Source organism: Ochotona princeps, chromosome 4 (genome assembly GCF_030435755.1).
Source record: "Ochotona princeps isolate mOchPri1 chromosome 4, mOchPri1.hap1, whole genome shotgun sequence".
Lineage (NCBI taxonomy): Eukaryota > Metazoa > Chordata > Mammalia > Lagomorpha > Ochotonidae > Ochotona > Ochotona princeps.
In genome coordinates, this window is record NC_080835.1 from 10,305,327 (window position 1) to 10,317,844 (window position 12,518).

Below are 12,518 nucleotides of genomic sequence, written 5' to 3' on the forward strand. Positions count from 1 at the left end.
GAAATAGGCATATGACAGAGTTATCTGCACCTCCATGTATATAGCAACACATCTTACAAGATTTGGAATCAACAGATATCCATCATCTGATGACTGAATAAAGAAATTATATCTGTATATATCAATAATAAATTCTATGAATAATTATGAATAAGGAAATCATATGAAGACTTACTAAAATAAGCCAATCCCCAAAACACAAATATTATTTGTTTTCTCTAATTTGTGGTAACTAAAAAATATTCAAAAGAAAGGAATATGTCTGAGTAAATCTGCATTCCGGAGGAATGGTGGTTTTTCTCCTTAGTACATGTTGAATTCTTTATTTAGTAGAGGGTTAAGTTTGTAATTATAAAGTAAATTGAAATTATACTATTGCAAAAATTAAAAGAAAAAAGAGGGGGAAACATAGGCTGGAAACAAGAGACGAAGAGTAGGGAAGGAAGTATGAAATTCTTCAAAACTGGATATATAAAATACATGAAATTTTCCCCTTCCTATAAAGAAAAAAGAAATATTCGTAGGCATTGAATGGGTAACAAACTTGTGTGTTAAATGCAATGTCTTGACATTTCTTACCTCTGTTATCGACTGCACCATAATCTTTCCATTTCTTTCCCTTCAGAAATCAGCGGATGTTGATGTGGCAAGAACAGCCAGTGCTAACATTTTGCTACAGAAATTTCAGCAAGGTAGAGTAATGTGGTGACTCATCTTTACATGAATCCTCTCCCATGTGAAATAATAAAGAGAATGCAATTGAAAACTTTAGAAATGACATTGCAAGCTAAAGGAGAGAATACTTCCCAGCTTTGCCTGACAGCTGTTTAGGGAAAATGTTATTAGCATTAGCTGGTGGGTCTTCGGGGCCATCAAGAGATTGCTGGCGAACTGTGGGGAGGAGAGAGATACGATTTACCTTGAAGCATTGCAAACTCTTTGAGCTTGTTCTCTCCAGAATGTTCATGTCCTACAGCCTGATTTTGTCAACCTGGGACTTTATCACAAGGCATAATCTGAGCTTGGCTTTGCTAACTTCAGACTATCATATGGCATTAGCCCAGGAAGCTTCTATTCTAAGACTCAGGTTCAGAGCAGAGATATACAGGGCAGTCACTTTTGCTTATGGAAACACTCTGAAAGGTAACATTGCCCCATAGTTTCTCCCCAGTTGGTCAGGATTCTTCATGTGTACATCTCAACAGTTTACTTGTCCACAACGTCTTCCATTAATACGGTAGTACTACTAAATCCGAACTTCAAGGTGCCTTTTTCTACACAATGGAATTTGTTCTGAATTTACTCAGTTGTATGCCTTTGGACTTTTGGGTAGTAAGCTCCTCAAAGGAGAAGATGTTGTCATATACACATGTATGTTCAGATATATACACACATATAAACATGTATATGCATACACACATATATGACTTTTAATAAATAACCTACAGCCTCAAGCATCTGTCAAGGATGACTGGGGCTTGGCTGCGGATCTTTCCATGCCTATCAGGCGGGTGGCCCTGGCACCAATGGTGCTGGGCAAAGCCTTTGGGCTATCTGTAGCACACTCTAGGGAATTGTAGATGTGGGGTTACAGAGGGTCTGGGTGATGGCACAGGGAAGGCAAGTGGAGACCTGAGGGTTCATGGCCAGGTGAGGAATTACTACCGAGGGACATCCATAGACAAAGCTACTGTACATGCAGGTAAGTCAGGGGACTGAGATCAAATGCTTTGGAGGGAGGAAAGAGAGGACGTTTTAGGGTCAGATCAAAGTACCAGCACACATGGGAGACTTGTGGTGGGGTGGTTAGCAGCTAGATCACAATACCCACCAGTGAGAGTCAGAACAGAGGACAGGTGATGTTAGGTTGGACCACAATAACCAGCATATAAGAGAATCAGGTCTGGGAGAAGAATCTGGAGTGGTGTTGGGGGGTATATGGACTCACCCCTATGGAACTGCAATCTTCATTGGCATGTGCAAGAGCTATAACTGGGAACAAGCCTGGTTGGGCAGCTAAGAGAACACCCCACTTGGGTTAGGATTCACACTGGTGAGGAAGAGAGCTGGAATGGGGGCAATGGGCTGGACTGGACATAGCTGCAGCCTCCCTCGGCATGGGTGTTGATTGAGTCTGGGGAGTGACAGCCTGGGCTAGAGTCCAGGACCCAGTGGTATTTGTAAGAGCAGGGTGGGTATACAATGAGCTAGGCTAGGTCTCAGTTTCCACTGCACCACATAAGAGCTGTCTGGGCACAGACCAGGTGTGGCTGGACTATAACACTGAGCAGTAAGAACCAGACTGAGTATGGGCCAGTTGGCCAAGGACATTGTTCCTGCCAGGACAAGAGCTGGACAAAGTCAACCTGGACCAAGGACCTACCCATGCATGCGAGATCTGCCATTGGGAGGAAACCTGATAGAACAACTTGGGAAATTCTTTTGTCAGGACACAGTCCCTACAGGTGGACACAATTACCAAGGCAAGGAGCAGCCTAGACCTGGCCAGATTACAGTACCAGCCAGTATACATGTGGGTCAGGTCTAAGGACAGACTAGGCTGGGTGGTTCATAACATCCACTAGCAGATCAGAGAACCAGGACGGGGTGCAGGAGTTGCTGGGTCAGGTTACAACACCAGTCAGATCACATTAGGGCCTGGCTGGGCTGGACTAGCCTTCATAATTAACCACCATGAGCTGAAGCTGGCGACAGACTGGACCAAGCTTGGCTGCGCAAAATGCTAGTGGATGCTGAGGTGAAGCAAGCCATGCCAATCTGGGTGCAGTGGATGTCAGGTCCATAAGCCCTGGAGGTGGGAGATCTGGCAGGGGCCAGGTCAATTGGTCCAGGTCCTTGGGCCCACCTGCATTTTGAGCACCGTGTTTGTGAGCTCCAGGGGTAGGGGTCCAGCAGGATCAGGATCGTGTGGCCTGGGTCCTTAGGCCCATCTGCACACTGAATGCCGGGTCCATGAGCCCCAGGGCGAGGGGTCCCGAGGTGGGGGACCCACGTCTCCTGTCCCAGGTCCTTGGGCCCACCTGCTTCCTCACTGAAGAACACAGAGCAATGGACTTCAGGTACTGATGCATATGAAGAATATGGCAGACTATTGGGGTTTGTGGAGTGCATCTAGTGCCATAGCAGAGGAACAAGAATAGAACAAACGATTACAGCAAAAATCTGGGCAAATGGAAATTCTAAGGTCAACTGTGTCAGCCCAGTGGACATTAGAAGGGTTTCCTCATCCTTGGATTGGTGAAATTGACAGCATTTCAGAACTGTCCAAACCACTTGTGTAGTACCCTCAGAGCACTTATTGTATCAGGACCTGGGATTGGTATTGGATGGCCGTTCCCTATCCTCTGGTATTCAGGCAATCAGGAGATTTGGTATGGCCTCTCCCCTTATCTCCCTCTTCTCCCAGAAACAGGAAGAAATAGAAACTTTGGAAATAATAATCAACCCGCTTTTCCTTAACCCTCAATCCCTCCTGATCACGTATGTAAATGTCATCAAAAAGAAATACACAAACAGATAAATAAATAACAGAGGTGATACAGAAGACTAGGACATATATGCATTTAATAGTTGTCTAAGAAATTGATGGAATAACCACTTAATTTTAAAAGTTGAACAGAACAACATAGTCACAGCCATGACCCTTTGAATGAAGAGCACTATGTGACAGCAAAGGGAATAATACAGCTCTCTGAAGAAAAAAAAACAATGAACTATTCCATTAGCCATAAAAATAAGTGGTTGATGACAATGACAATCTATTTTTAATATCTAATTTATAGAAAAAGAAATCCAGGAAACATATGTGGGGGTGAGTTTTTACAAAGTGGAATCAAGTTGAATTTATTCATATGTCTGTATCAGTATCAAAAATTCTGCATTTAAGGTTGCAACTCAAGGCGTTATGAAAGGCACTAACTATCTGGTTAGTTGTCTAACCATCCATGAAGGGGGATACTTGGATTAACAGGGAGAAGGGAATTCAAAGGCTTAGAGACTCCAGGACATAAACTAGAGTTCCCTAAAGTTCCCAGGCTGGTGGCTGGGACTGAGAGCTATACTACTCTGCTTCCTTGGTTCTAACACTGCAGAATTTGAACTGAGGTAGGCTATGTGCATCCCAGATCTTTGGCTTGTAGAACGTCTGTCATAACTTACCTCTGTAACAATGTGAGCCAACTCCCTGAATAAATCTCCCATCTATCGTTATCTATTGACATGGAAATCAGCCTGTTAAGTGTGTAAGAACAAAGATCACCTGCAGATACAGTATTCATGCACCAAGAAATCACGTTTCTTGGGAACAGCAAAGTCAGCTAAAGAGCAGAATGCTAGAATAAAGAAGGAGATAAGGAAGTGCTGGCTGTAACAATTCAGGATACTTCTGGGGTTGTCATAGCCCACAAGCGAACCACTGTGTATATGTCTCTGTATTCCCCACTTGCTTGCCCCCACCAGTGCTAAAACTATCACATGCCACCATGCTTTAAACACTGCACAAAATGGACAATCATGGCCCAGTCATTCTGGAGGGATCCAGGCTGATGCCCTCTGGAGTGAGATAGAGCCTCCTTCCTTTCCATAAGTGATTATTGAGTCTCTGGTGGTCAATTTAAATAATGCTACCTTTACCAATCTATCTCCATCTATCTCTACCACATATTTCTAGCTATTACCTACCTAAATCTATCATCTGTTTATATCTACCTAGCATCTATGTCATCCAGCAGTTAACATCCACTAAATCTATCATGTACTTATAGCTTTCTAGTATCTATGTCATCTAGCACTTACCATGTATCTGTCATCTATCTAACCTCCAGACTATCATCTATCTAACATAAAAGCCCATCTATAATCCATCATGTATCTATTTATCCATCATCTCCTATTTTTCTGTTTCCTTACTCAGATTCACAAGCAGAAAAGACTTCCTCAATTCCACACAGCATAGCAAACAAGTTAGGGCCAGGACTAACTTGTGACCATGGATTCTGGTCTCTTTCAAATTAATTCCACCATTTATTGCAAAGAGAGAACTAATGATTATTCTTACAGTCTTTTGTATGCACATTTTTATTAATTTCTTATTAGAGTAAGTGTTGAAAAGGAGAAAAACTCTCGAAGTTATTCTTGGTCCCTGGAATAATGTAACTGATGATTACATTTTGCATTAACACAATTTCAAAGTTTAGATCAATCCCCAGCCAATCTTCCTACTGTATCTGCACAGTTACTAACATATGTGAAATGTTACATATCAATTTTATATGTGGGTGGCTATGGGATAGTGATGTAAAACAGGAAAATAGAGATTATTACATCTATAAATTGGGAGAGGGATATGTTTAAGTGAACAGATACAACAAAAATTAAAACACTTCCATCTGGAGGATAAATACAATGTCGTATTAGCATGGGGAGCAGATAGACATTTTTCCTGTAACCTTTTAAGCAGGTGCTCTCCACACCTCTACTCTGAATCAGAATGACCTTTATCAATCAATGGGAGTAGTCTCTTCTCCCTTGGTCTCCAGCTCACTGTAAATCGGTGCATAAATGTTCAATTCTTCATAAAGACGTTCATCTGGAACCTGAGAAAAGAAAAGCCATTCAAAATTCATCACCAAGAATCTTCCACCACTAAGAATCTTGTCCAAAAGGGTCTTTTCTCCCTTTGTCCTTCTGAATCCCACACTCTCTCCCATTATTTTCTAGTGATTCTCTGCATCTTCAAGAAGCCAAATGAGATTGATATCCTGGGTGGGCCCAAAAGGAATCACATCAAAGGATGTTGAGTTGACGTTGGGCTGACTGTATATGTGGGCTTCAGCATATCTGCTGTTCTACTTATCTTTGGAGGCACATGATCAAAGAAGGAGGCCGTAGTTGACTGCTTCAGGAAAGGGAACACACAGCATGTGTTTCATCCATCAGATTTGTGTTAAGTATATATATATACCACATCAAAATTACCTTGGGGAATTCTCATTGTAAGTGGATTGGATTTGTGAGGCAAACGTGAATAAGCGGGTAGTCAAAGGTTAGGTAGGGAAAAAAACCTGGGGCTTCAGATTAAGTGGAAAGAAAAAGAACAAAAGCATAGAGCAGGAACCAATGCAAGGAAGCCATGTGGGGACATAAGACCAGATGTCTGAGTGATTCCATCCATTCTGCCGACGTGCTCACTTCTCAGCTCAAAGCACTTCAAGGCATCTCCATTTTCAAAATTGTAAAGATCATATTTCCTAACCTTCAGTCAGGGGGATACACTAGGAGATTTGTGATCCCTATGAGTGTGTATGAGGATTGATTAAGAGGATTTTATGAACAAATACAAAAGAAGAGCTTGAAATCTCCAAACATAAATGAATTTCAGGGAGAGAAAAACATTATTCTAATTTGATCTGCACATATTCTAGCATACATTAAGGGAACTATCACATTACATCCCATTAGCATGTACAATGAACAAATGTTAATCAAATCTTTTCAATATTGTTAGATGAAAATGTTGATTTGATCATCACACATTATATCATGACATATAAACCAGTACAATTAATAACTTCTAGTGGTAATTTTTAATAAATGAGACAAACTATACAGGTAGAAAATACCAGCTTTGGAAACCAAAATAATGAAAATTAGAAAAATAATTTTTGAAATAGATGTTTCAAAAAATTCAGGACACATGTTTAAGGGATAAGGCTCAAATTATTTAGCCTGTCATTCATGATTTAGTATCAGGGTCCTATTTACCTTTTTTCTTATGAGTTCTTCTCCAACTCCATACACTATAAGTGCCACAGCACTGCAAAATCCCAAAATAGTGACAAACAGCATCATCACCACAATTTCCTGTTGAACAACAACCAACAACCACAAAGACTAAGCCGCATGGCAGGTGTTCCAAAAATCCCTTCCTTTATAGCAAACCCTATTCCCCCAATGCAATCAGCTCTTACGAAGCGGCACAGGCACAGAGAAAACTCAGAGCAGTTACTCAGGGATTTAGTCACAAATAGAGTGGAGCGCCCTCCACAACTTCCCGAACTGCATGAACATACCTGGAACCAAATGATGGAGGCTGCAAAAATGATTGTGTTCATGGCAAAAGAAAAGAGGACTTCTTTCTTAGGTTGGGAACCAGGATCTCAGCCTCCATGAAAAAAATACGTACTGTGGAGAAAGAAGCCACAAAGCAGTCTTCCACCTCATAAACATTCCTGCAGTATGCTGTGAAGGTCAAACTCTTCTGTAGGTTGAAGGTGAGGATGAGGATCCCTGTGACTGCAACGATACTGGTGACAGAGTTTGCTCCCAGACTTCCTCGGGCCTGATGAGAAGAAAACCTATTCAGATCTGAGTCTGCACCTGCCAGCACTGGCAATGAATTGATTTGCTTTTCAGACCTGGAAGCAAAGCCTACCTGAGCTGAAAATTTATGTTGAAAGAGGAAACCATGAGAATGGACTGGTTGTCAAACTAACATTGGTTGCTTCTGTTGTGGGCTAAGGAGTTGACTTTTGCTCCTTACCCTGGGCAGGAACAGGAACTGGACTTGTGGCTAAAAGCTCCGAGACTAATTGGACTCATTTGTATCCAATATCCTGCTAAATGAGGATGTGTGGGGAAGAGCACATAAGGCGAGGTGAAGGAGCAATAAAGAGAGACTTCGCAGAGACTTCCACCATCACTGGTCTCCTGTCGTTGCTTCATCCCCAGACCCTCTCCCTGTCCACGTTACTGGCTCTGTTGGCCAGATCATGCTTCCATACTAAATCAGTTCAAGGAATTAAATTTAAGAAGAACCACACAAACGTGCAAGATGTGTCTTCCAATAATGTCCTTAATTGGAAAGTAATTATCTCTTTGATCATGTGAGTATACCTACCAGGAAAAAGCCTATATAGGACTTTTTTTTCAAAACAAGTACTAAAGAAATTAAATCTCATTGTATCAAATGACACAATTTGTTTCTAATAATCCTGTACAACTTCCATTACAAGGGCCCCCCCAACACAAAAAGCATTGAAAAAAATAATAGTATAGCCATATACACCATAGCATATAAACATATCTCACTCAGGATTCTGATAACTCCATTTTGTTACCTTCTGAAGAATGAACAAGGTAAAACTGCAACTTACCAGATACAATTCCTTTTTCTCTTCAGCCATAATTGACAAAAATCCAGAAGTAGCAAACTATCCATAAAGAAGGAGGAAAATCAATGAGTCCTTACAATCCAGTGTCACCCTCTCATTCCCACCCTCCCACTACAAAGCAGAATTTGGAGTAACCTGTAAAGTTATCTATTAAAGTACCTCATGAATGCAGCAAATTTTTTTAAAGTCTTATTTTCTAATTTCTAAAAATTAAGTGGGTATGTGTATCACATGAAAGCATTCTTCAACTGTAAGCTGTTATTTGTGAGGTCCTGGCGGGCACCTGAGATTCTTCATGTCAGTCATTATCCCAGGTGATGTGATGGTGACAATCGGTGGGCCGCTCTCAGAGTGGCAATGACCAGCTTCACCTAGCACACAACTCAGTTACAGTATTACCATCATTTTACTGCCACTGTTTAAATGGGCATTCTCTGTGTTGGACTTTCAGCTCTTTTAGCCAAGAAACATGTTTTCTGGTGTGTCCACCTCCAAGACCTAGCAATTATAATACTGTAGACATTAACTAGATGTGAAGATGTGCTTGACACAATATGTAGTAAAAACAAACAATAGCACAAATCCCAATTTCTTAATGACTCTGACTGCATGATAGGTTGAGGGATATGTGAACAGTTAATGAAGGACAAAGAAGTTTCTAACAGGACATGTTAGAGTTTTGAAGAGCATCTTGCACAAGTGATCTGAATGCTAAGTAATCAGTAGACTGCCATCATCATTTCTTCAGTGAAAACACTAAACTATCCTTGTTAGTGAAGTATTGATAGAAAAAAATTGACCTGAATCATCACAAAATAATTACACTGATTGAAAGACAGCAAAGAAAACACGCTGCTTACTTGAATCTCATAAGATTCTGGAAATGCAAACTTATATACAGTTATAGAAAGCAGAACAGTGATGGCTTAAGAATAGAGAGCAGGGGCAGAGAGAAATTATAAGGAAGCACAGAGAAATTTGGAGAGATGGATGGATATGTGGTGATTTTATTACCTGTGTATACATGCCAATATATATCAAACTGCACACCTTAAAGAGGTATTACTTATGTCTATTATAATTCAATTAAGGCATGTATTCTTTTGATCTCGTGCAGAATTGCATTTGCATATAAAATTATTGCTGGATAGTTTTAGGAATATTTTCCTAGAAATATTCTAGAAATTCAGGGTCAATTGCTGCTAGCTAACATTCCTTGGGCAAGTCAATTAACGTCTACTAGTCTCATGTTTCTTACCTGATAAAAGCATGTTAAATGGTTCAGCCACATTTAACAATTTTAAGAATCCTTTATTGTTTTTCATAACACATTTTTCAAAACATGAGTACTTATGAAAAACTGTAACATGCATACATATAAATATAAATACGTGAACACATGCATATTAGAGACATCAATACAAGCAGTTTACATATATACACACACATATATATATTAGTAATGACATAAATATTATCTTAATATTTCAGGTAAGCAATTGGTTAGATATGAGTAGAAGAAAACATCTGTTCGGTGGTATTTCAGCAACTCTAATAGACATATACTCACAAACAATGCTCCCCAAAATGGATATCCTGCTTTAAATGATGAAAAAACATCTCCTTCAAATTCTGAAACATTGAAGGCAGAGTAGATCGTTGTTCCCAAATAAAGGCATATGAAACTAATCAGAATTTGTGTCACCTATAAAGAAAATCAGCATGTTTTGTGCAATTGGGATATATTTTCTGAAGATTGTAGTCAGATTTCTTATAACTGAAGAACTGTTGTAATGTCTTGGACTGTCTCAAGAAATGATCTAAATGTGATATTTTTCCAGTATCCTTAGGCCACTATAAGAATGGACACAAAATTACCTGATGCATAGAAAGCTAATACATTTCTTGCATGCCTTTATTATCACCACAGTGACATTAGTATTTTTTTTCCATTAAATTAAGCATAGGCATTATTAGTCTCTCATTCTTAGTTGCCATTCTCATCTTAGAAATTTAAAATTTTACTGAAGAGCTCTTCCAGCTGCCCCTACAGATTCCAACCACTCTCAACTTCTCTCTTACCAGGTGTTTGAGACCTTCGATACTTTGTTATTCATTGGCAGAAATGATTGTATGACTAAATACTCTTTCCTATGGCCAAACTTCATTCATGATTGAAGGGGCTCACTCACCCCCAGGAATTCCATCTCTTTCTTCAAGAATATGAACCATTTCCATCCTGGTGAGCGCAAAGTAGGCTTCTGCAGTGAAGTTTCACCACGTGGTGAGATTTCTGAGAGTTCAATTTCAGACACACTGTGAAATTTAACGGACATTTGATTGTGACGAAATCCCTAATTCCTTGGGCAAACTTCTTAATTGACAGAGGAATTTTACCTGGACCTTTTATTTTTTTTTCCAAAACAACCCTGCAATAAATATTTTTATTACAATGACTAAAAGACTATGGCTCCTGCATATATACAAATGATGAAATAGGACCAGATTCATACTAAATCATCTAAACCAAGGGTTACTACCAAACCCTTCCACATTCATTTATGTTAGCATTAACACTGAAAATGAGCAAACAGCACTTTTACCTATGCATTTGATGGCCCTTAAAACAAAGATGTATCTGAATACATTTTATAAATAATACACTGAAGTTCATGTACACAGAGGACAGGAAAGGAATGGATTGAAGCCATAGTTAAGTTTTTGTACATATTTTCCTTTTCAGAGCAAGATACCTCAGTCAAAGGTGCACAGCTACCAACTAGGCAGGCTATTTTATAAAACTGATGTGCAGCAAATTAGACATTCAAAATTCTCATGGCATATGTGTATTATGGAAACACAATGCATGAATTTCAAAATTTGCATACCATGATAAACTTATCTTTCAATTCAATATTCCTCAAACTTTTTGAGGCACGCTTGATTATCACATTGAGAGAGACCTATCTGCACAGAAAGAACTCTTCTGTCTCATGCCGGAGGATCACCCTCTGGTGCTAGGATTCCTGTTGAGTCCGCTCACATGCTGAATGAAAAATCTCTTTCCCATCCAGTTACAGAGAATCACTAGGAAAATATAGCCAAGATACTAACTAAACTAGATAGATCCATGGCAAAATCCAAGCTTGGACACCTGCTCAGCACTGAAGAGATTGAAAAAATAACAATGAAGTCTGTACCTACCTGGAGGGGCCGCTGGGGGTTGGGAGGGCAATGTCTGTTCTGCTCCTGGGTCCTGTTTCCATCTTTCACTCACTACCCAGGAGCAAAACGATCTTTGAGTGAGAGATGTTGCTCTGTGCAGTGCTGAGAGACTTCCTCTTCCATGGGCAATCTAAATAAGCAGTTATAATGGGTTGAGTCATGACATCAATGATAATCTTCAGACACAAGCCATGGGTCGGAAAGATAAATTTACTGGTTGATTAAGATCAATGGGTTTTCTTATTACAATGAATAGCAAACCTGAGGGATTTGCTAAATAGGAGCTAGCATGATACGTGAGACAACAAGAGCATAATCCTGTCTGATACCAGAAGGATTTACAGAAATGGAAAATGAGGCATTTTCATGAGAGTTGGAGATGATGAGAGAAAGTTGCGACTACAGAAGAATTGTACCATTGTTCAGCCATTGCTGTAAGAAGTTTTCCAATCGTACATTTTGAAAAGTCTGACATGCCCATTTAAAGCACACTGGACTGTACAGGTAGAACCAAGGCTGAAGTACTGCTTGGATGAGTATGCCTTGGTCTCTGACCCTCTGGAACCATTTTCCAACTCTGAGTTCTGTGTCTGTCAATGCATCTTTCTCTCTGTCTTTCAGAAGCTGTTTCTATGACTCCTCAGCAGACAGTCTTGAAAACAGATATAGAGTATGAAATCTAAGATGTTTTCACAAAACTCCAAGGTGTGGTGAGATATTAAACTGGTTGTCTGCTGCTTGGATCTTTGTCATGGAAAGAATGGGACATCAAAACAGAGACAGGAACTTGATAACAAATCCTACAAGGAAATCCAAATGGATTTGAATTGAGAAGAACATCTACATTAGATTTCACCAATGTAATCATTCTAATAGCATACCTACTTAGGGCATAACATAAAATTATCAAATGCTGTGGGGAGGGATTCACAGAGGTTTGGGTTATATTTCAGCCTAATTATAGGAATAATCTTACATCATGAAAATAATTTTAATTACTCTTTAATGAACTGCCACAGTGCTGCAAATTGTACATTCAGTCACCTGTATTGCTTAAATAGGATGTGATAAAAGTTCTTCTCCTGGAAAAATAAAATATTT

General features: G+C 39.7%; 1 protein-coding gene across 1 annotated transcript; it reads right to left on the reverse strand.

Annotated features, from left to right (window-relative positions):
• Nucleotides 1-5,281: 5,281 nt before the first annotated feature.
• Nucleotides 5,282-11,492, reverse strand: MS4A2 (membrane spanning 4-domains A2). Its single transcript, XM_036495137.2, has 7 exons — nucleotides 11,397-11,492; nucleotides 10,385-10,508; nucleotides 9,763-9,897; nucleotides 8,175-8,231; nucleotides 7,205-7,360; nucleotides 6,784-6,882; nucleotides 5,282-5,615 (listed from the first exon to the last, which is right to left on the reverse strand). Exons 1-7 carry the CDS (start codon nucleotides 11,456-11,458, stop codon nucleotides 5,520-5,522), a joined length of 729 nt encoding a protein of 242 aa, XP_036351030.1. The 5' UTR covers nucleotides 11,459-11,492; the 3' UTR covers nucleotides 5,282-5,519.
• Nucleotides 11,493-12,518: the final 1,026 nt, after the last annotated feature.